The sequence below is a fragment of the Erythranthe guttata genome, chromosome 6 (assembly GCF_056151865.1).
Source record: "Erythranthe guttata isolate IM_541 chromosome 6, IM_541, whole genome shotgun sequence".
Taxonomy (NCBI): domain Eukaryota; kingdom Viridiplantae; phylum Streptophyta; class Magnoliopsida; order Lamiales; family Phrymaceae; genus Erythranthe; species Erythranthe guttata.
Window position 1 is genome coordinate 15193917 of NC_142538.1, and position 22565 is coordinate 15216481.

General features: G+C 39.6%; 4 protein-coding genes across 5 annotated transcripts; 1 reads left to right on the forward strand and 3 right to left on the reverse strand.

Moving 5' to 3' along the window:
* Window positions 1–2: 2 nt before the first annotated feature.
* LOC105958304 (vacuolar protein sorting-associated protein 60.1) lies at window positions 3–2483 on the reverse strand. Of its 2 annotated transcripts, none has more exons than XM_012982316.2 (5): window positions 2270–2483; window positions 1903–2054; window positions 1214–1307; window positions 314–396; window positions 3–148 (listed from the first exon to the last, which is right to left on the reverse strand). In XM_012982316.2, the coding sequence occupies exons 1-4, from the start codon at window positions 2336–2338 to the stop codon at window positions 316–318; spliced, it is 396 nt and encodes a 131-aa protein (XP_012837770.2). In that variant the 5' UTR covers window positions 2339–2483; the 3' UTR covers window positions 3–148; window positions 314–315. The 2 variants fall into 2 exon arrangements, with proteins under 2 accessions (XP_012837770.2, XP_012837768.2); XM_012982314.2 differs by having other exon boundaries at window positions 3–203; window positions 2270–2481.
* Window positions 2484–13911: 11428 nt separating this feature from the next.
* On the reverse strand, window positions 13912–14730 carry LOC148770249 (uncharacterized). Its single transcript, XM_088819073.1, has one exon. The coding sequence runs from the start codon at window positions 14728–14730 to the stop codon at window positions 13912–13914; it is 819 nt and encodes a 272-aa protein (XP_088675199.1).
* Window positions 14731–15951: 1221 nt separating this feature from the next.
* Window positions 15952–18006, reverse strand: LOC148770250 (uncharacterized). The gene has a single exon (XM_088819074.1). It carries the CDS (start codon window positions 18004–18006, stop codon window positions 15952–15954), a length of 2055 nt encoding a protein of 684 aa, XP_088675200.1.
* Window positions 18007–18963: 957 nt separating this feature from the next.
* LOC105958303 (uncharacterized) lies at window positions 18964–22198 on the forward strand. Its single transcript, XM_012982311.2, has 3 exons — window positions 18964–19636; window positions 21134–21157; window positions 21613–22198. Exons 1-3 carry the CDS (start codon window positions 19441–19443, stop codon window positions 21927–21929), a joined length of 537 nt encoding a protein of 178 aa, XP_012837765.2. The 5' UTR covers window positions 18964–19440; the 3' UTR covers window positions 21930–22198.
* Window positions 22199–22565: the final 367 nt, after the last annotated feature.

The window sequence follows — 22565 nt, forward strand, 5'->3', positions numbered from 1 at the left end:
CGCGAGCTCGAGCTCAAAAACCTCGAGTCCGAGTTCGAGCTTTTTACGAGCCGGCTCGTCGAGCTCACGAGTCGGCTCGGCTCGTTTACCACCCCTAGTTTTCGCCATTCCTTTGAAGTTCTTCGTTTGCCGACTTTAAGGCCGACATCTTGAAAAGTGAAGCAAAATTGTTTTATAATGATGTCAGCCTTATATCAATGGATCTAATTAATGCAAAAAAAAAAAAAAAACGTATATTAGGATATTGGAACAGCTTTACGAAATCGGAAAACATTTTCGTTTCTTTGTGACAAAAATAGGTGATAAGGGCTACCTCTAAGGAGGTAGGCAGCAGGTTCCAAGTACGTTACAGAATAAGCCCGGCCTAGCAAGTCTTGAACTTTCTTCTATGCGGCGCTACAAAGGGAAAACACATTTTAAGGTGAATTCGGTGGTTCCATAATAGTGATTAATGAAGACATTATAAATTTGAACTTTACAAATCAATTATATTCGGAAAGACCAAAAATAAACTCCGACTAACATCTACAGAGAAAAACAATATATTTCAGAATACAGTATCAAACATGTTATAACTTATAAGCCATTGCCCCACCTTTTTTGGCAGATCAGATGACTCGGGTCATTTTCTTACGAAATATTACGGACATATCAACACCACTACAATTCATTATGACGTGTTAAGAAGTTCTTTATAATCCATTTAGGCCTTGTTTGGTCGCCAAGATAGGATTAGCAAGATAGTGTTAAATAATCTAATGAAACCAGTTATTTTATCGGACCCCACCACGTCCAACAAAAAAACTCACAAACGGCAAGATAAGACAAGATAAGTCATAATACCATAATATTTGCAAGTTATTGAGAATACTAAATATCAAACAAACTCCTGTTATTTAGTTAATAATGGCTAATCTCCCCAAACAAACGAGGCATTAGAAAACAAGAATCAGGATTATTTTAAAATTCTCTTGACAGTCAAAATCAAATATGAAACCTCATTCATTTGGTTTTCTTCCCCCTTTTCAATCTCCATTTATCCTCCTACGATAAAACCAAATATACATCATGTTTCCAATACTTCCTTTTCTCTAAATACATACATTTTCCAGAACACACTCTCTCGACAAAGAAAAAAAAACACCCAATACGAAACATAGTCAACGTCAATTCATTGCAGTAAAAAAAAACATGGAAACTCTGCAAAACGTACTTTTTGTTCAGCATCTTTTACTTCCTCGACAGCAAATGCGACTTTATCTAGTTTAAATGTCTGACTGTACAGCATATCTCGTTGACCTTCATACCTGTTCATATAATTTCAAAATTATGTGCGTATTATCCATACAGGCAAGTGAGTGAAATGTTGACGATGTGCAATATAAGGTTAATTCTAATCGACGATAATATCCATTCACATGCACATTCAAATGTGCATGCCAGGGATGGGTCTAGCTGAAAACCTATCGATACTAAGACATCAATATTTTAAAAAATCTCAAATCAATAAAAGGGAGAGAAGTGTGGGATAAGAGATGCGGAAAAAATAATCCACTTGGTTCACCAAATTGAACAATTCAAACTTCATATAATGAACCACGTTAATCTAATTCCGTAAATTAAAAGATTTATTAATTGAAAATTTCAAAGATACAAGTGTTAAGGGCGATGGCTACAACTTCTAATAAAAGTGCTGAGTGTTCTATGATTTTAAAAAATAGTAACAATAAAAGAAAAAAATCGAAAGAAACGTACAAACGAAATAATAGCACCCTTCTTCAATATCTCGCAAACAAAATCTTTAAAAAATTTAAGAAACCCAAAAATCCAAATTCATGTTAGTTACTGATAATATGTATCTATTGGCTACTGTAACAAAAAGGATAGGGGGAGTCACCGTACGTTCTTTTTTGCTTAAGAAGCCTCGCGGCTCTGGCTTTGATAGCTTCTTGACCTGGGCCCGGCCCGGACTTCTTGATCTGCTCTTTGTATCTCATCAGTTCAGCATCAAGTTTCTTTATCTTTTCGTCGACATTGCCTCCTCTTTTATTACTCTGAAAATAAACGAATAAAAATCATTTGAAAAATCAGTTCATGAAGCAATCCAAATTAAAATTTACCCAGCTCCAATTACAATTACGCATGAGAAATTAATCAAAACGTAACTCTGTAGAATGGATTTGCTACTATATCATCAATTAGACTGAATATGTGTATTTGAACTGAAAAATAACATAAAAATAAATCGAAGCGATCAAAATTAACAAACCCGATCGGAGGCATCTTGAATCGACGGAGGGGATTCCTTATCTTTCTTCAGTCCGAACACCTTCATCATCTTTGTTTTGGCTCCGATGAATCCTTTTGTCTTTTAATTCTCGGCTGAATTTTGGCTCGGTATGCAACCTAGGGTTTCAAATTATGCGTACGGAGCGAAATTGAAGAGGGATTGGGGATTTAAAATTTTGCTAAATCGAACACGTGCAAGGCTGCTATAGTGAATAGTGATTCAGACTCAGTGCACGTGCCTTACTTAAGGAATAGCTGTTATTTATTCTTTTGCAATTTTTTTGAAGTGTGCTTGGAGGATTAATAAGAAATTTTCCTTTTGATGGGATTAATGAGAGATTTTTAGATACGCTATTAGGAAATATTTATGTATAAAAGTAAGAAATAATTCTGCAATATAAGAAAATGTATTTTTAAATTAATTATTTTTTTCTTCATTTCACCTCTTACGTTCTAACTTTTTCCGACTTCAACAGGAAATAAAAATTACAAATCGGTTGGCAAAATCTTAATTCACTCAGATAATTTTTTTTTAAGTTTTGCAAATTCTTTATAAATCCCACATCTTTTAAACATAGTGATGGGGAATTTATTTTATTTTATTTATTTGAAGAATAAAACAAAATCTCTTTGGCTCACACAACCACAAATGTGGACTTTTTATTTTAATTGAAATGCCTGCCTAACTTAACTCATTTTTATGCCACTTTTATAATTTAAATTTCGCAACTAATTCTTTTATAAGAATTGCTAGTTTTCTATTAAAAAAACACATTTATAAGAGAAGTTGCTCATTATAATTTGGGATATTTGTACGCAACCATATTAAGGTGGTATTTGTAGAATCATTTTGAAAGTAATTACGAGTTTTATATTTTGCTCATAATCTGTTTTTAGGTGTTTGCAAGTTGTAATATTAAGTTATTGTCTTAAAATGATTTAAACTATTTTTTCAAACGCATTTCTAGACCTGTTTTTTCTTTTTTTTTTTAAGTTTATTTTTTACAATATTTGCAAACACATCCAATTTTCATAAATAAATATTTAAAACCAACTTAACTCACAATCAGTAACTTCTACTTTTAATTATGTTTTTGTAAACAACACCTAATTACTGTTTCATAATCATAATCTATGGCGACTTTTACAATAATATTTTCGGCTAAACTTATTTTAAACAAATGATAAGCTTTTACATATGACAAGTTGTTTTAAATGTCTTATTTTTTAAATTAAATTTTGAAGTTTTGGATGATAAGCTTATAAGCTATTTTTACTGTTGTTGAGATTTTAAATAAAAATGTGGGGTAGAAGTAATTTTTGAAAAAAGATATTGCAAACTCTCCAACCACTTATTTTATGATTTTTAAGATCTTTTTGAAAAAAAATTACCAAACACATTCATATAAACTTTTAAAATATTTTATACGGGGAAATATGCAATCCCCCTCAAATGAAAAATATTATGAGTTAAACCCATTTGACTTTCAAGATTGTTGCACACACCCAAAATCCAATCTTAATTAGTGAAACCCCCTCAACAAACGTGATAAGACGAAACTACCCCTATCAGTAGATTTTTAAAATAATTGCAATATTTATTTTTCATAACCGTTTCACGTGATTGTAGCATTACGTTGATTCTCTCTTTTCTCTCTGTATATCTCTTTCGTTCTCTCACAATTCTTGATTCTCTCTTTTCTCTCTGTATATCTCTTTCGTTCTCTCTCTTTCTCTCACAATTCTTTTTTCATCAGATCTATAAACCGTCGCCACCGCCGCGCTCCTTCCTCCATATTTACACCACCGTTGTGCCCCTCATTCTTCCATTTTTTCACACCATCTTCGTAATCCGATCACCCAAACCACTGACCACAACAGTCGCCTAGGGTTCTGCCTTTCCTCCTCCCAACCCCTTCAATACCACCAAAACCTCTTGTAACCCGTACCATCACCACCAACATTACCATCACCATCATCATCACCATCACCATCACCAAACAAGTCTTGATATTTCTTTGGTTTGATTTCTGTGATTATTGGTTACATCGGAGATGAATGAGTGTAATCAAAATCTTATGTGTGAGTGGTTGCGTATGTGCATATGTCGGTGCGTGATTGTGTGTGCAGTCTTGTATGTGGCTGTGTGACAGAGCTTTTCGACGATGACAGCTGCGGGGAGTAGGGTAGATTCAATGGCGGTACTACACAGGGGGGGGGGGGGGGGGGGGGGGGGGGGGGCAGTTGACCCCCAAGAAAAAAAAAAATTTTGCTGTATTGGCATAATATTTTTTGAATATTACTTTTAGCCCCCCAAAGGTTTTGTAAATATGTATCTTAACCCTTAATTTTTTTGTTTATTCTCCACAATTTTATATAAATTATAGATATATATTATATTTAATATAAAAAAAATAATATAAAATGGTAAAAACTTGTACTATTTTAAATAAAATTTATGAATATTTACTTATTGATCTTTGATTTTTTATATCTATGTCTCTAAAAAATAATACGAGACGTGCCATGAATCCCATTAAGTGCAATATATTATTAGAATAATTTAGATTTTTTTGTCATACTTGAAATATGATAAAATTATACATATACAAGGGCGGAACCAGGACTAAAATGTAGGGGGGGCTAACTAAAATTTGGGGTTCGGGGCAGCGGCCCGAAAAAAATTTTAGGTGCACAATACATTGCAAAAAATAAGTTTATATAACTAATTTTTAATTAAAATATCATATATATATATATATATATATATATATATATATATATATATATATATATATATATATATATATATATATATATATCATATTTTAATTATCACAAAAAATTCTAAATTAATTCAAATTATTCTAATAATAGCTGCACGTAATATTTCGGAGATTCATGGCACGATCTCATCTTTTATTTTTAAGGGGTTAGATAAAAAAAATTCAAAAATAAGTAATATTCATAAATTTTATTTAAAATAATACAAGTTTTAACCATCTTATTTTGTATTTTATATTAAATATGATTATTTATCTATAATTTATATAAGATTTTGGAGAAAAAACAAAAAAAAAAAATGGGTCAAGATAAATATTTACAAAAACTTTAGGGGGATTAAAAGTAATATTCAAAAAAATTAGTACCAAATATCTAAAAAAAAAAAATTCTTGGGAGGTCAACGGCCCCCCATGCCCCTTAGCCCCCCTACTTTCTAATCCTGGCTCCGCCCCTGGGTAGATGTAACGGTACGCAATGGAGTTGAATGAGATTTGACAGAGTGTAGGGAATCTGAAGATAATTAGGACTAAGTGGTATTTAGCAAATTGCCCCTTGTTAATAATACATATTAAAGAGATATTTTTATATGTGAAATATTGAAGGAGCGGATATATTTGCGAAAGAAAACAAATGGTCGAGGCCCGAATCTAAATTAATCAACATGGAAAATTCCGGATATTTAATATCTTAATTAGTTCGAAAGTGTCTTTGATTCGGGGTAGTTGCGGGAATTAAGTGTATATTACCCTATGTTTTATGGGGATTATTTGTTAAACACCCCCATTGAGATTTGACTTATTGATAAATCATTAATTTGTAATTGATATTTAATATAAATTCATTGGGGCCTAAAAAATCTTATACGCCCCAACTAATTAGTATAATTATTTTAAATTAAAAATACAGTGAATTAAATGTAGAATCCCTCCCAAAATCGCATTACCTAAAAATCCTCCCAATATTTTTCCGTAAATTTGTTTATCACATCTAATCTTTCTCCATCTCTCCATCAATCTCGCCCCCAACTTCCCCAATAACTCAAAAATCCATTTCATCTTTTTTCTCTTGATCTCAAAAAACTGCAATAATGGTTTCACGTTTACTGTAAGAAAAGGTACTATTATTTTCAGACAAAAACTTCTTCTCTTTAGGGCAAACAACATACATATATTGGTTCAGCATCGCAAATGCTTTTTCGATAAAAATTGACGCGTATTACAGTAGAAATGGCAAAAATCACTTTGCACAATAATGGATTTAATAAAGGAAGGTCAGAAACCACTCTGCGCGCGAAAACCACTATGCACGCGAAAACCACTCTGTGCGCGGAAATCACTTTGCGTGCAAAAACCACTATGCGTGCAAAAACCACTCTTACATTTGTTTAAGCATCAACAAAACGTGTACAATGCACCAGACACATACAAATCTTATATACATCAACAAAATGTGTACATACACATACAAATTACTGTCCAATGTAAATCAATACAAAACCTCACATATAAATTCTCATATGAGCCGAAAACCACCATGTGAATCTGCACCGCCGCCGCTTATCCAATGACACAGACATATTATTATTTCTGTGAGTTACAATTCCAATTCTACATAAACGAAAATGTGCAATCAATAAGCGTTAATGGTGGAATTAGTTGGGAAAGTGATATTTTAAATATTTATGTAGAAGATATTATGTATCTTCTAATAACATATATTAAAACATGTGTATTAATTAGTTATGGGCATAATAGTGATAATTAAGCGTTTTTAATTAATAAAAGTTGTATTGAATTTATCTTAAAAATGAAAAATAAAATTGAGCCTAATGTAATGACCCTTGTGTATGAGGGTGTTTTCTCAAATTTTCTCTAATTTATGACCAAAACTCTAATTAGAAAGACTTTGTTCAAGTAAAATAAGTTTGGTAGCGACGTTACAATGTGCATTATAAGAGCAACTCCAATGCTAAACATCGAAATTGGATTATTAAATACTCATTTGATAATTAAGATGATATTTTAATATTCATTTACAATTTATCTACTCCAACCATGGTTATTAAAATTAATGTTCAATTACAAATTTTGTAGTGATTTTATTTGCAATTGCCACGTATCATTTTGTGATTGAATGTTTAAGTAGTTATTTTTTTGATAATTCAATTTTCCAGAATGTATTTTTACATTCAAAGAAGTAAAATATTAAAATACTTACCCATTTTGATACTCCCATTGAAGTAGAAATTTTTAACTTTAGAATATCAAAAAGGTGATTTATGAATTATATAATCCATTTGATATTCCCATTGGAGTTGCTCTAATACTCACCTCAAGATTTGATATATTAAAAAAAAATGGTATCTTCATGTCACATATATCTCTTAAACTATAATTTATTTCTAAATACCCCTTCAATAATGTGAAATTTGCAAAAGAGAAATTAAAAAAAATGGCACTTTTTCACAAGTTTTTGTTATTCCAAATAACAAACTCAAATATTTGTAAAATACAACTATCCCTAAGATATGGTCAAATTACGAAAAAAAACATCTTCTATTTGGGTAATTACAACCACCTCTTAACTATAGATCTTCTCATACGTCCACCCTTGCGGTGTCAACTTTAGTGGAATTACCGTTTTACTCTCATTTGAGCTCCACATTTTGAAGCAAGATGATCATAAAATGTGTTTTATTGCTTGTAAATATCAGACTGTGGTGCGTCATTGATGAAGCTAAAATATAGCTCACCTAGGGTGGTGTAGAAAACGAGCTGGGAGAGCAAAGCGGATCAGTAGCTTGATAACTTGATGATCCTGAGGTCCCTGCGAAAAGAGCACACGTGAACTAAGCCGGGGGTTGATCCGGCAGAAACCCCTCCGACGCTCAAGTCGGATGTACGGATCGTAGAGAGAATAGAGAGAATAAATCTCGAGATGGATTGCCAATAATGAGAACGTACCTTTCCAAATGAATAAAACATCTATTTATATATCGGTGATTGGGTTGGGCTTACTTTGTTGGGCCCAAGCCTTACTTTGAAGGTATTTGAGCTTTCTTGTAGTGGGCCTAATTAGTAGATATATTTGAGGGCCCATTGGGCCGACCCATTTAGGTATATCATTAAGCCCCCCAACTCTCGATTCGAGACGGAGATTTGTGTAGAGGGGTCCGGATCGTGTCGAGAGTTAATTGCGTCGTGGATTGAATAGTTTCCGTTGGCGGTGAAATAATTCCTTAATTTAATTAAGGGATAATTGTATTTATTTGGCAGCGAGGTATATATTTAAGGGTTTTAAATATTATACCAGGGCCAGATAAATAAACTCCTTTTGCGGTGGAAAGAATTAAACTTCAACTCGTGCAATAAATATGGGTATGTTCTTTGAACTCTAGGTCTTCTTCTGTGCTATTCTTCTCTTGAAATTTCTTTTTTGTGGTAGAGTAGAAAATTTTTTGTTTTTTTTTTTTTTTTTTTTTGAAATTCGTGCGGAGAAAATTTAGTCATGTCGAATCCGGGTAATTCGAAATCTTTACGAATTAAACTTCGAGATCCAGTTGAAGGGAGCGAGAAAACTTTTGGTACTGTGGGTATCGGGAGCGCGAAGGTAGTCGTACCGGGTGTAGAAGCCGGATCCGAGTCGGCTAGTGCACGGAGCGAGGCGAAAAAGATGGTGGTTGGTAGGGTTGATATGGCTGCCGGCTCGAGCCGCGGAGCCAAGCCTCTCAATTTGTGTGAGGGAGCGCGCTTCAAGGAGAGTGTGGAGCCAAGCCTAGCCGTTGATGTGGAGGATGGCACTGTTTCCAAGGAGAGGAGAGAGAGAGATGTTGCTGAGGTGGGGCGCGCGTGGGGCACGCCGTCCGATAGACGCACGCGCGCGTCGGTGGAGGAGAGAGAAAGAGGCACGCGCCCGTCGGTTGGCGGGTTAGGGGGACGCGCGCGCGCCATTGGTCCAAGTGGCGATAGCGGACGCGATGGTGGGCGGGCGGTGCAGAGACGCGCGCGCGCTTGTGGTGGGTCGAGTGAACCGGACGCGCGCGCGGGGGCCAGTGGGGAGGGGGCACGTGGCTCTAGGCAGGCAGATGACGCGCGCGCGCGTGGATCCGCCCCTTTTGGGGCCACGCGCGCGCGTGAGGGCGCGTTAGAGGCCGGTTTTGAGCCCAGTTCGGGCGAAATTGACGGGCAAATTTCCGAGGGTGCTGATTCGCGTGTTGTTTTAAACGGGGGAAGTTTTGGTCGGCGAGAAATTATTGAATCGTGGAGTGACGATGTAGAAACGAGTATTCACGTTAGTGAGCAAGTGGATGGAGTTGTGGCTAGTAGGCGTTATTCTCGACGTCAAATCATGGATTTTGGGAGCGATAGTGACGATTATAACCACGCCCCTTTGGCGAGTGATCATGCGGTGCCCGGTAGTGAAGTTGAGCTGACGGATGAAGAGGAGGAGGAAGATGATATTCCGCCAGGTGATATTGAGATTGATAAGAGGAGGCAAAAGAAAAAGAAGCCAATTAATTTGGACTTAGTTGATTTTGATAGTGTGTTGACGGAAGAGCATCTGCACTCTATACGTCGTTTATCTGGAGCGCCAAGTAATGTTGAGTTGTTGTTGCCTCAGAAGGGCGACCGTTTGTATTCGCCACCCTATGGATTTCATACGGTGTTTTTGGGTTACTTGAAGTGTACATCTCAGATTACACCGCATCCGACCTTGTTGAAGGTTTGTGAGGAATTCAAGATAGGGTACAGTCAGTTAACTCCGACTGCAGTTCTTATGTTCGAGGCGTTTCACCATAGGGTGTCTCTAGTGGGTTTGCCTATGACCGTGAGTTTGTTCAAGGCGTTATTTACGTTACATCGGCCCAATATGACGCCTGTCTTTTGTTTTCATCCTAGCGTTCCTTACCAATTTGTGAAAAGTGTGAAATTATCTTTGGGGAAATGGAAGACCCATTTTTTTTATGTGAGGGCTCCCACTTTTGACGTTCCCGTAGTTTGGAATCCTACGTGTGAGAGTTTCACGATAACTGCGAATATGGCGAAAAGGATTGAAGAGTCGGGATTGTGTAATGTGGAATTTGACCCGAGGGTTTTGATACCAAAGGCGAAGGGTCAGCACCGTATAACTTTTTGTTGCCTTGACTTGTGTGTCTTTTTTGTTTTTTTTTTTTTTGTAGTTCTTTGGTAGTGTATACCTCATGTCTCTTATGTGTTTGTTATCTTTTGTAGATGGGGGTATCATCTTTGCGGCACTTCAAGCTAAGGCGAATAGGACGTCGAAGAAGGCATCGGAGAAGGCATCGAAGAAGGTACCCTCTACATTGGGAGGTTCTTTAAGTGGTTTGCCTCGTGAGGAGGTCCATGTAGAAATTCCTCGAGTAGTCGCAGATGATCGTAGCAGTGCTGGTGAAGTGGAGGGGCGTCCACCGACGAGGGATCGTGGCAAGGGAAAGAGGGTGGATACCGAGTATGTGGCTGTGCCTAAGCGTCCACGGGTAGACCCAGAGGAGACTTATGCTTTCCATGGTGGAGGAGGGAAACAGCTGTTTACTTATGGCGTAAACCGCGATGGTAAGGAGTCGTACTGGGATGTGTCGGACTATGATTTGCCGATGTTGAGTACCGAGGGTTTCGTTCGGGAGTATGATCGTGCTCGGATGTCTGGTAAGGGTCCTTCTCACATGCTAGAGTTAGCTGGTGGAGACATATGTCGGGTGAGTACTTGTCTACTTAAAACAATTTTTTTTTTTTTTTTTTTTTGACTTGTGAAAAAAAAAAAAAAATTTATATATAGTTGGTAGCGACTTGGAGATATCTAATGGAGCATGGTAGGAATGCGGAAGCTATGAAGGAAGAGGAGCAGGCTCGAAGTCAAGCGCGTGAGGATGAGCTTCTAAGCCAATTGGAGGTAGTGCGGTTCAATCTTGCTCAACGCTCGGAAGAGCTTGCTCGGAGGACAGAGGAGCTTGCTGAGAGGACAGAGGAGCTCGAGGTTATCCGAGGTGATGCGCATGCATATAAGGATGATGTTCATAAGTTGAACGAATGCTACGACCAGCTGAAAGAGAAATATGAAGCTGAGAAGGCGACGGGGAAGAGGTTCCTCACGACATCAGGTGGTGCGGCCTATAGGGAGTCTATTGTGGAGGAGACTAAGGCTAGTTTCCGAGGTAGTGATGAGTGTGCTGCTATGATTGAGGAGCATGCATTGGCTGTGGTTTATAAGCCCTTAGTGCGTGCTTGTCGCAAATATCTGCGCGATGCGGGTGGGATCAGCGAGGAAGTGATTCGTGGGATGGAAGCTGGCATATCCGATGAAGAGGAGGATGAGGTAGATGTTAATGGGACGGGCACAGAGCTCGTGAATGATATGGTTGCGGATGACTCCACTATGGGTACGTCTTCCGCTCGCGGTAGAGGAGCTTAGTCTTATTTGCTAGGATAGTTATCCTTCCCCCACTTTTTTTTTTTTTTTTTTTTATTACTATTATATTTTTTTTTATGGATTTCGTAGTTTATTTTTATCGGTGATGTAGATGGGTATGTCCACTACTATTTCGTTTGAGTTTCTTCCTTGTTTGACTTTGAAGCTGGATATTTCGATTTGTTTATTTTGACATTGTCACGAATTAATGCGTTGCTTATATGTATTTACATTAGCATATACGCGACTTACTTGAGGAGGGGATCAATCTCCCAAGGTTTTTGTTAAGGGTCGTGCCCTTTGTTCGGACCGCTTGGGGCTTAAATATATTTGTCCGTGGCCACGTTTTAAATTTAACACCTCGTGAAACAAAATAAAGGGGCTTAGACAATCCAGCTGGCCAGGCTATATGGATTATCTAAGTCTCTCTAAGTGTTTTTAAGGTTGTTTTGAATTGGATTCATGGTAAGAGGTAACTCGTGTAGATGTGATAGCACAAAGAGTAAAGCAAAAAAGAGTTGATTTATTCAATGATAGCAAATTTGCATTGTTACAAGCCTATGTGAGGCGAATGTAAATAAATAGATGATATGATAGGTTCGCGCGAGGCGAAGGTAAATAACTACCGCTAAACAAATAAATTGTCGATAAAATTTTTGTAAGTGATTGTGTTACACTTGTTCTTCTTCTTCCACGTCTTTCTTGTATTCGTTCGTTTGACTGTGCTGATGGTAGATTGACTTCTTTTGGCGTTCATGTGCCCTACTACGGGGGTTGATTTTTCGTTCTCGCACTCCAAGATATGAAATAAACTCGTGAGTTGCCGCGAGTTGGTATGCGATCGCGCCTGCTAGTGGGATTATTTTGTCACGTTAGTAATCGTAAATAAGATTATCTGTGTGTTGAATTCTAGTAGAAGTATAGTTACCCTTGGCGATGTGGTATGGGGTGTTCTCGCTCATCGGGCCGTTGATTGAGTAATATGCATCCCCTCGTAATGGGTCCCAATCTGTAATAAGATGGTGAGATGTGATGATGAGTTGCTGGTGAAAATAAACTTACTAGCCCCCCAGTTTAGGTAGGATGTTAACGCACCTAGTTACGTAGCAGAAAATTTCTAACCATCTAGGAACGGCTTACAAGACGAGTAACGTGGAAGGTCGTGGAGCCTGTAGATGTGATAATTTGTAAGTAACTTTCATATAGAAGGGGTATGGATGGTGACCTTAACTGATCTGAAGTAAGGTAGATGTATACCTTAAGCGTAGAATCGTTTGAGGTTCCCTATATTCCATGTTCTGGGTATAGGGTGTCCATCAATGTTCTCGAGGCGATATGCTCCAGTGTTGACCACCTTTGTGATTTTATACGGTCCTTCCCACTTTGGGTCGAGCTTACCGATGGGGTGAGAGGCTTCAGCTTTTCGGAGGACTAAATCTCCGACTTGAAAGGAGCGAGGGCGGACCTTTGAGTTATATGCCTTGGCGATGCGTGATTTATACATCTGTTGTCGGATGTATGCAATCTCTCGTAACTCCTCTACGAGGTCTAGACTTCCCCGCATAGCCTCTTCATTAGCTGTTGGGTCATAGTTGGTGATTCGCCAAGATGGTTCTCCTATTTCGACAGGTGCAATAGCCTCTGTTCCGAAAGCTAGATTGAAGGGCGATTCTCCGGTTGCTGCTCGTGGGGTTGTGCGATAAGCCCATAGTGCGTTAGGCAACTCGTCCACCCACTTCCCTTTGGCACTTCCAAGCCTTATCTTAAGGTGCTGGAGTATGGTGCGATTCGTGACCTCTGTTTGGCCGTTAGCCTGTGGATTTGCTACGGATGTGAAGAATTGTTTGATGTCCAAGCCGAGGCACTAATTCTTCACTTTGTCACCGCAAAATTGGGTTCCATTATCTGAGATAATGGAACGTGGGATTCCAAAGCGACAGACGATGTTCTTCCATAGGAATTGGATGACTTCTTCTTCTCGGATACGTGCTAAGGGTTCCGCCTCTACCCATTTGGTGAAGTAGTCCACTGCTACAATGAGGTATTTACGTCCTCCTGTGGCGGGCGGGAACGGTCCAACTAAATCTATCCCCCATTGGGCGAAAGGGATGGGGCTGTCAATTGGTTGCATTAAAGCCGCTGGCATGTGAGTGATATTGGCATGCTCTTGGCAGGGCTTACACCTCCGGACTAATCTTTTCGCATCTTCATGCATCGTTGGCCAATAGTAGCCCTGCCTCAGTAGTTTTAGAGCTAAGGTTCTCCCGCTCAAGTGATTGCCGCAGATGCCTTCGTGTACTTCTCTAAGTACATAATCCGCCGAGGTTGGGTCGATGTACTTGAGATAGGGAAATGAGAAACCTCGTTTATACAGTTCTTCTCCCACTATAGTGAAGCGGGCGGCTCTTGTTTTTAACTTCCGGGCTTCAGTGGGATCCGTTGGAAGTTCCCCCCCTTCTTGAGATACTTCAGGATTGGAGTGAACCAGCATGGTTCATCCTCCTCGGTGTACTGTACTTCGGTGGGTGAAGTTATCTCTGGCTGAGGTGAGGTGAGGAGCGTCACCTTCCGACTTCCGATGCTAGCCATGGAGCTTCCAAGCCGAGCTAATTTGTCAGCGTGGACGTTATTGGAGCGGGGTACTTGTATTATCTCGTAACTCTCGAATTTAGATAGGAGAGTGTGCGCGAGAGCTAAATATTTCGCCATGGTGTCTTCTTTGGCCTCGTAAACTCCGAGTACTTGGTTAACGACGAGCTGAGAGTCGCTTTGGATTAGGAGCTTGCGCGCTCCAGCTGCTAGGGCGAGGCGGATTCCCGCTATCAGGGCTTCGTACTCAGCGACGTTGTTTGAGGCTGTGAATTCGAATCGTTGAGCATATTCGAACTCATCTCCATCAGGGTTCGTTAGGATGTTACCCGCTCCCCCTCCTGTGGCGGTGGAAGATCCATCGACGTTGACAAACCAAGTAGGTAGAGAGGTGCTCTCTTCTACTGAAGTCATTTCGACTAGAAAATCTGCCAATACTTGCGCTTTGATAGCAGGGCGGGGTTTGAATTCGACCCCATATTCGCTTAGCTCTATCGCCCATTTTGCTAATCGCCCGGATGTCTCAGGACTCCTTAGTATTTGCTTCAGAGGATAATTGGTGAGAACCACCACTTGATGTGACTGGAAGTAAGGTCGAAGCTTCCGAGCTGCGTTGATGAGGGCGAGAGCGAGTTTCTCCATGTTGGTGTAGCGTTGTTCGGCTCCTTGGAGGGCGCGACTTATGTAGTATATGGGTTGGTGGCCTTTTCCTCCATCTCGGATGAGGACTGCGCTGATGGCATCAGCCGAGGTAGCTAGTTAAGCATGAGGATGTCTCCCGGTTGAGGTTTTGTAAGCAGGGATGGTGATGCGAGATATGACTTTAACTCCTTGAAGGCCTTTTGACATGCCTCATCCCATTCGAACTTTTTTCCTCCCCTTAAAATCTTGAAAAATGGGAGAGCCTTGTCCGCGGATCTTGAAATGAATCTGTTCAGGGATGCCAAACAGCCGTTGAGCTGTTGAACTTTCTTGATCGAGATTGGTGGAGCCATGGAGGTGATTGCTTCGATTTTTGCGGGATTAGCTTCGGTTCCCTGTTGCGAAATCATATAACCCAAAAATTTGCCTCCCCGAACTCCGAATGAACATTTGAGGGGGTTGAGCTTCATCTTATATTTTCGCAAGGTGGCGAAACACTGATCCAGATCAGTTAGGTGGTCCGAGACCTTGACGCTTTTGACGAGCATGTCGTCGATGTACACCTCCATATTTTTACCAATCTGATCTGCGAACATTTTGTTCACTAGACGCTGGTAGGTGGCTCCTGCGTTTTTTAACCCGAAGGGCATGACATGATAGCAATAGATGCCTTGATCAGTGATGAAACTAGCCCTCTCTTGATCTTCTGGCGCAAGTAAGATCTGGTTGTACCCTAGGTATGCGTCGACGAAGCTGAGGAGCTCGCATCCCGAGGTCGAATCGATGAGTTGATCGATTCTAGGTAGAGGAAAAAGGGTCCTTAGGACAAGTTTTGTTGAGGTCGGTGAAGTCTACGCATAGTCTCCACTTGCCACCTGGCTTGGGAACGAGTACCACGTTTGACAACCATTCAGGATACTGAACTGGTCGTATGTGGCCTACTTCAAGGAGTTTTGCCACTTCCGCCTTGATATGCTTGTTGCGTTCGGGACCGAATGTCCGTTTTCTTTGTTTGACTGGTTTCAATCGTTTGTCGACGTTGAGCCGGTGCAGAGCTACCTGAGGAGGGATGCCCGATAAATCTTGGGCTTTCCATGCGAACACATCTCCATTGTGTCGTAGGAAGTTGATTAGCTGCTGCTCCGTTGTTGGATCTAAATCAGATCCTATTCGTATGAGTTTGGAGGTATCTCCGGGAGTGAGCTCTATGAGCTTAAGTTCTTAGACAGCTGCTAGCTTGATGCTGTCATCTGACACACTGATGAGGATTTCTTTATTCTCCTCAATGATCGCGTTGACCCACTTCCGTTTGTCGGATTTTTGGGTGTCGTCTCCCCTTCCGGGTGGTTTAAGCTTCTTGGAAGGTTCTCGTAGGGCCCTTGCATAGCATTCTCGGGTGAGACGTCTATCTCCAAGTACTTCCCCCATTCCGTAGGGAGTGGGGAATTTCCACTTCTGATGGTAGGAGGAAGGTACTGATTTGAAGGTATGGATTGCTGGCCTCCCTAGGATGATGTTGTAGGGGGATGGCTTGTCGACGATGAGGAATTTGATTAGCTTGGTGATTCGACAAGGGTGTTCCCCTAAAGAGACGGGCAGCTCTACTTCTCCCAGGGACAAAATGCCTTCTCCCGTGAATCCTTTCAGGGGTGTGGAGATGGGATTAAACCGGGCATTATCTATGCCCAGCTGCTTAAACGCATGGAGGTACATTATGTCAGCTGAGCTTCCACCGTCCACTAATATCTCCTTGACCAAGAAGTTGGCCACCGTTGTTGTTACTACCAGCGCGTCGACATGATCTTCATCTGGACCTTCAAGGTCGGAGGAGTTGAAGATTATGCTATGGTCAGGTCTTCGTATTTGATAAATGCGTGCGGATGGAGAAGCATGTTCTTGATTCATGCGTGCTGATCGAGCGAGGGTGCGTCTGGCATTTTGTGAGTCGCCACCCGCTGGTCCTCCGGAGATAAAGAAGATGATTCCCCGGGTAGGTTGGTTATCGTTGTTATCTGGGTCATGTCGATGACCCCCGTCTTCTCGTCTTTGTTGTTGATCTCGATTGTTATCTCGGCGTGGAGGATCATCACGGCGTTTATTTCGCGGCTTATCGATGTATTCGCCTAAATGGCCCTGTTTGATCAGCCTCTCAATTGCCGCTTTGAGTTGTGCACATTCCTCCGTAGTATGCCCTTTGTCCTTATGGAATCGACAGTAACGATCCGACCTTTCTCGCTTTGCATTCGGCTGCATAGGACGTGGAGGCTCCGCTAAACCTCTCTGTTCTATCACGTGAAGGATTTCAGTGAGGCGAGCGTTTAACGGAGTGAACCTATTGTAGGAGGAGGAGGGTTGGCTTTGAGGTGGAAGTGGTGGACGTCGGTCATCACGTCTCCTATTGTCCTGACGGTCATCTTCCCTTTTCCTTTTAGGAGGAGCATGGGTAGAGGCTTCCTCTATCCGGACGTACTTTTCGGCTCGATTTAGCAACTCCTCTAGGTTGCCTGGGGGTCTTCCGGCGATAGATTCCTTGAATCTACCCGGTTTCAAATTCTGCTGCATGAAACCGGGGACTTCATGAACGGCTTCTACGAAATGCTTAATGTAGTTGCGGAGTGTTTCGTTATCTCTCTGCACTACAGAGAAAAGATGAGCTGGGGTCTTGGCATATTGTTTGTTGATGGCGAATTGGTTGGTGAATCGGGTCGACAACCGAGCGAAGGTGTCAATGGACCCTATGGGTAGGGAGTTGAACCAATTCATTGCCCTCTTGGAGAGAGTGGTGCGGAACATCTTGCACATCGCAGCATCTGTTGGGCCATATAAATCCGCCATGGCACTGAATTTCTCTATATGCTCCTGTGGGTCGGTGGTCCCTTCAAATTGAGGTAACCCCGAGATCTTTACTCCGTGAGGCAATACCTCGTTGAGAATGTCTGTGGTGAAAGGACTGCGTCTTGTCGGTATATGCATTCTTTCACCCATTAGATTATTTGGTTGGGGGAAAAGATTCTGGCGAGACATTCTGCTGTTTACCTCGCCTTCTCCCTCATTAAAGAGAGGGACTCTCTGTGGTGACGCATTCCCCCGTGGGGGTGAGCGCCGACGCTGCTGTCTAGGTTGTGCCTCTCTGTGGTTAGTAGATAGTTGCACTCGGGACCGTGGGTCCGAGGTAGAGGAGGAGACACTTATTTGATTTTGAATTGGCGGTGGGGCCACAGGTGGCGCTACAGGTGGAGCTGGTGCCGGTATCGCATTGGGAGCGTTTGCTCCCATCGTGGCGATATATTGAGTTACGGCCTCCGTGGCGGCGCGAGTTGAGGCTTCCGCTATCATGCGTTGGAGCGCGTCCTCGGTCATTTGAACCGTTCGAGGAGCAGGGAGTGGTGGATCGGCGAGTGGTGGATCCCGAGGAGGGATCACCTGAACCTCGCGAGGTGGATCAGCAGCACGTGGGGGAGCTGGCTCCGCAGCACGTGGAGGAGGTGGCATGCCAGATCCTCCACGGACTGGGAGATTATTAGCTGTGTCATTTTCTCTCCGAGCTGATGCCTCAGGAGGATCTTGTTGGCTACGTGATCTGGTTTGCATCGTTCCCACAGACGGCGCCAAAATGATGAAGCTAAAATATAGCTCACCTAGGGTGGTGTAGAAAACGAGCTGGGAGAGCAAAGCGGATCAGTAGCTTGATAACTTGATGATCCTGAGGTCCCTCGAAAAGAGCACACGTGAACTAAGCCGGGGGTTGATCCGGCAGAAACCCCTCCGACGCTCAAGTCAGATGTACGGATCGTAGAGAGAATAGAGAGAATAAATCTCGAGATGGATTGCCAATAATGAGAACGTACCTTTCCAAATGAATAAAACATCTATTTATATATCGGTGATTGGGTTGGGCTTACTTTGTTGGGCCCAAGCCTTACTTTGAAGGTATTTGAGCTTTCTTGTAGTGAGCCTAATTAGTAGATATATTTGAGGGCCCATTGGGCCGACCCATTTAGGTATATCAGTCATAAACTACATTTTTGCACAAAATGAGTACAAGTTAGAAAACATGCCACGAAATCTAAAATACTATGTTGAATTTGACACCTTAAAAATGGACGTTTAAGAAAATTCATAATTAAGTTAATTGTAATTATCCAAATATGAGGGTTTTTTCGTAATTTAATCACAGGAGAGGTTTGTAATTTACTCAATAAAAAAATGATGAATATATATATATATATAATTAGCAAAAGCCTGGGTAGCTAACTTTAACGTTCAAAGTGGATCTCCAACAAGTAATGGAAGAGTTATACCCAAACTAGAACTAGATTTCATCACCCCCCACTTCTCTCTCCTCTTTCTCTCTCTAGCCTCACTTCTCTCTCCTCTCTTTCTCTCTCTAGCCTCTCTCTCAAATCTGGGTTTTCCTTTTCACGTCATAGGGATCGATGCTCACGAATTTCTAGATATCGCATCCCACTTTTATTACGTACAGATAAAAAAAAGTAGGTATTAATTCAATTTAATCCGACGCCGTTCCGATTGTTCAAACCAAATTGCACACTTCGATTTTCATCACTCCGCTGTACGGCGTTCGTCGTACATTTCTCTCGCGATTTAATTGGATCGATTCTGCGATGGATTTTGTTTCTTGCTGTTGAAGATTTCGATTTTCCCGGGCGAAAAAAAAAAGAAGAGATTTTTTTTTTAATTTTTAAAAAAATGGCGAATTCACATCCGCCGTCGGATTTCAGGGTGAACCGCGTGAAATTGATGAGGGTGGTGTTGGTATTGGTTTGCTTGATTTTGATTTGTTATGTAGAGAGGCATTCCAGAAAATACTCAACCGCATTGGCTGTTATGTGCCCTCCTTGCTCTTGTGATTGCAGTTCAGAGCCTTCTCTTTCTTTGCCTTTAGGTCAGTTTTATTTTCCATTTTTTCAAAATTGAATTCATTTACAGTTTTAATTTAGTTTTTTTTTTAATTGATGATGCACATAAATGGTGTTTAAGTAGCCAAAATAATGTTTTTTGTAGTGAAATTATTGCTTGTGGTAGTTACTGTTGTGTTGTTCCGAGTAGGGGCCGAATGGTCATTTGTTCGGGGAGGCGAGAGTTTGGTAAAGTAATAAACTATGGATATACGGGGTTCGCGGGGCAGCGCCCTCGGGCATTTTGAAATAACAACAATAATTAAGTAAATTTTTTAAATAATATGATCATTATAATTTATATCATTATTTAAACTTCATAAACTTTGAAATCATGTATTATAAGTGAGTATTTTAGTTTTTAGGGGGGCGAATATACTACAATATAATAATACATAAATGAAAATTAATAAAAAAATCGGGTAAATGTTTTTTTTTTTTTTCTGCAGGGGCGGCAGCCCCCCAAGTTATTGCCTGGTTCTGAGCACATTTTTATCAGTGTTGTTGTTTATTCTTGATTTTTTTGTTTCGTTTTGCATATTCATTTAATGTTTTGTTTTTCATTTATTTCGCTGTTTTGTTCTTTACTTGGTTGTCAACGACATAGGTACATTTAGTTTTTTCGTTTTCGTAACAATGTAATTGATGCTGTGTTGAAGGGGCCATCATCACTAAAGCTGTTTCGTTTATAATTCATTTAAAGGTCTCTAATACAGGGCTATATCAAAATGGCTATTCAGAATTAAAATACACAAACATATAAGATCATTTCTGATTGGAGTTTGTTGAACTATTGTGTTTTTTCTTTTTTCTTTTTTTTTCTTTTTTAACTAATGAAGCTTTTTCTGTAGTATAAATATTTTTTTTACGGAGAAATTGTTTGGTTTTTCAGTCAAATACTATTATTTGTACCACACTTGTCCTCTGGACCATGCTCTCGTTTCAGCCGGAGCAAGGCTATGATATAAATTTACGTATTAGGTAACCTTGATCGTGATGGATGCATGTGTTTATATAAGATGGACTTTATAATGTAATTAAAAGTTTTTTTTTATTTAGGAATAGGATAAAGCATAGTTAATAGTCTCAGATTAGTATGTGATCTTCATCATCGTAAGATGTTACGGTATATTCAACATAATATTCTCCTTTTTAACAAACTTATGGATTTTAGGTTTAGCAGTTATATGGTGATATTTTCGATTGAAGACTGCCCTTCTGTGCATACGTTCGTTGGAAATGTTTAGTACTGCTTTTTTCTAAATAAAACACGGATATTTTTAGTTCTGAAACAGGAAATGTACGAGATATATTTTCGTTATGTATGGTGTCATACTTATGTTAGTATGCCGTGTATTGTAGAAAATTGATGGTACCATACTGCTGATGGTACTGCTGATAACCCTACAGAATCAAATATTTTTTGTGACCATATTATTATTTGCTTATCGTAACTTCTCATTTTCTTTTCTTTCATTTTGCAGACTTCATCAATAGCTCCTTTGCAGGTTAGTTATATATTATTATTATTATTATTATTTTTTTTTTTAATTTCTAGTTTCGTTTCTCAAAATTATACATATGCTTTGGCAGGATCCCATTGGATAATATTGGCATATTTATCCATTCTACAACATAACTTTATTATTTTCTAAAGTAATGGCATTTTATGATCTTGCATAATGTAGCAGTATTTTCCTTTTCTTTTTGGTTCTTTCTCTTCTGCCAGTTTTGTTTATTGCAAATCTACGACTGCTTCACGATATTCATATTAATGCAGTTCTTCACCAAGTTTCTCCTAATCGCTTTTCAAACAGTGGAAAAACTCTTTCAAAAATGTCTGCGAATTTGTTTTTCATAATCTTTCTCAGTAACAAAAACTTGGCGATTCGTAAAGTATAATTCTTGAGTAGATATTCGAACTACAGTATCATATTAAATTTGGTGATTGTTGTGCATGCAGATTGTGGGAAAGACGACCCGGAAATAAACAAGGAAATGAAGAAGGACATTGTAGCTCTATTAACCGAAGAACTTAGCTTACACGAAAATGTGACAAACGATAGCTTGCAAAGGACAAAGGCACTAATTATGTCTGCAAAGAGAACATCGTCTCACTATCAGAAAGAAGCAGAGAAATGCAACACGGGTGTAGAAACTTGCGAAGAAGCAAGAGAAAGGGCTGAAGTTAAACTCAGACAAGAACGAAAGCTTACTGCCCTTTGGATGAATCGAGCTCATCAATTTGGATGGAAAGACGAAACAAACGACTTTTTATGAAATTAAATCATGAATTTCTGCCATTTCTTAGTATAGTAATATACCTATTCTTTTCTTCTTTCTTTTAAAAAAAAATATTCATAAGCTTGTGTATAGTTCTTGTTGATATATGGCTTCCATTCTTTTGCGATTTATGCTCGGTTACGTTCGGTTTTTAGAGGTTTTTTTGGATTAATTGGAAGCAGAACTCTGTTTTGACAGTTTAAAGATTGGAGTTAGAGAGTATTTAGATGATGCCTTTTTAATTTATGAAATTAAACCTTTTTCAAGTGTTTATGAATTAATTGTACTTGAAATATTTTTTGGGCGTGCATCTATCATAAGCTATGTAGCACGAAAACTTCAACTTCTTAACTTTTTCGCATTTTCTAGACACATTGTGTTTGACACTCGTGGACAGCCGAACACCTTATGGGCTATTTCGCAATTTCTAAAAAGTTAGAATCATGTTTGAATAACAAATTTTCAAATATTTTTGTTGCTTCCCTAATTATTTACACAATTTAATGATCAATTAAAAACTGATAGTTGATAGTAAAATTTATTTTGAAATATGTTTGTCTGAGATATATAAAAATAATTTATATATAAATAAAAACTCATATAGCATATTTATAAATATACCCCTAAAATTTT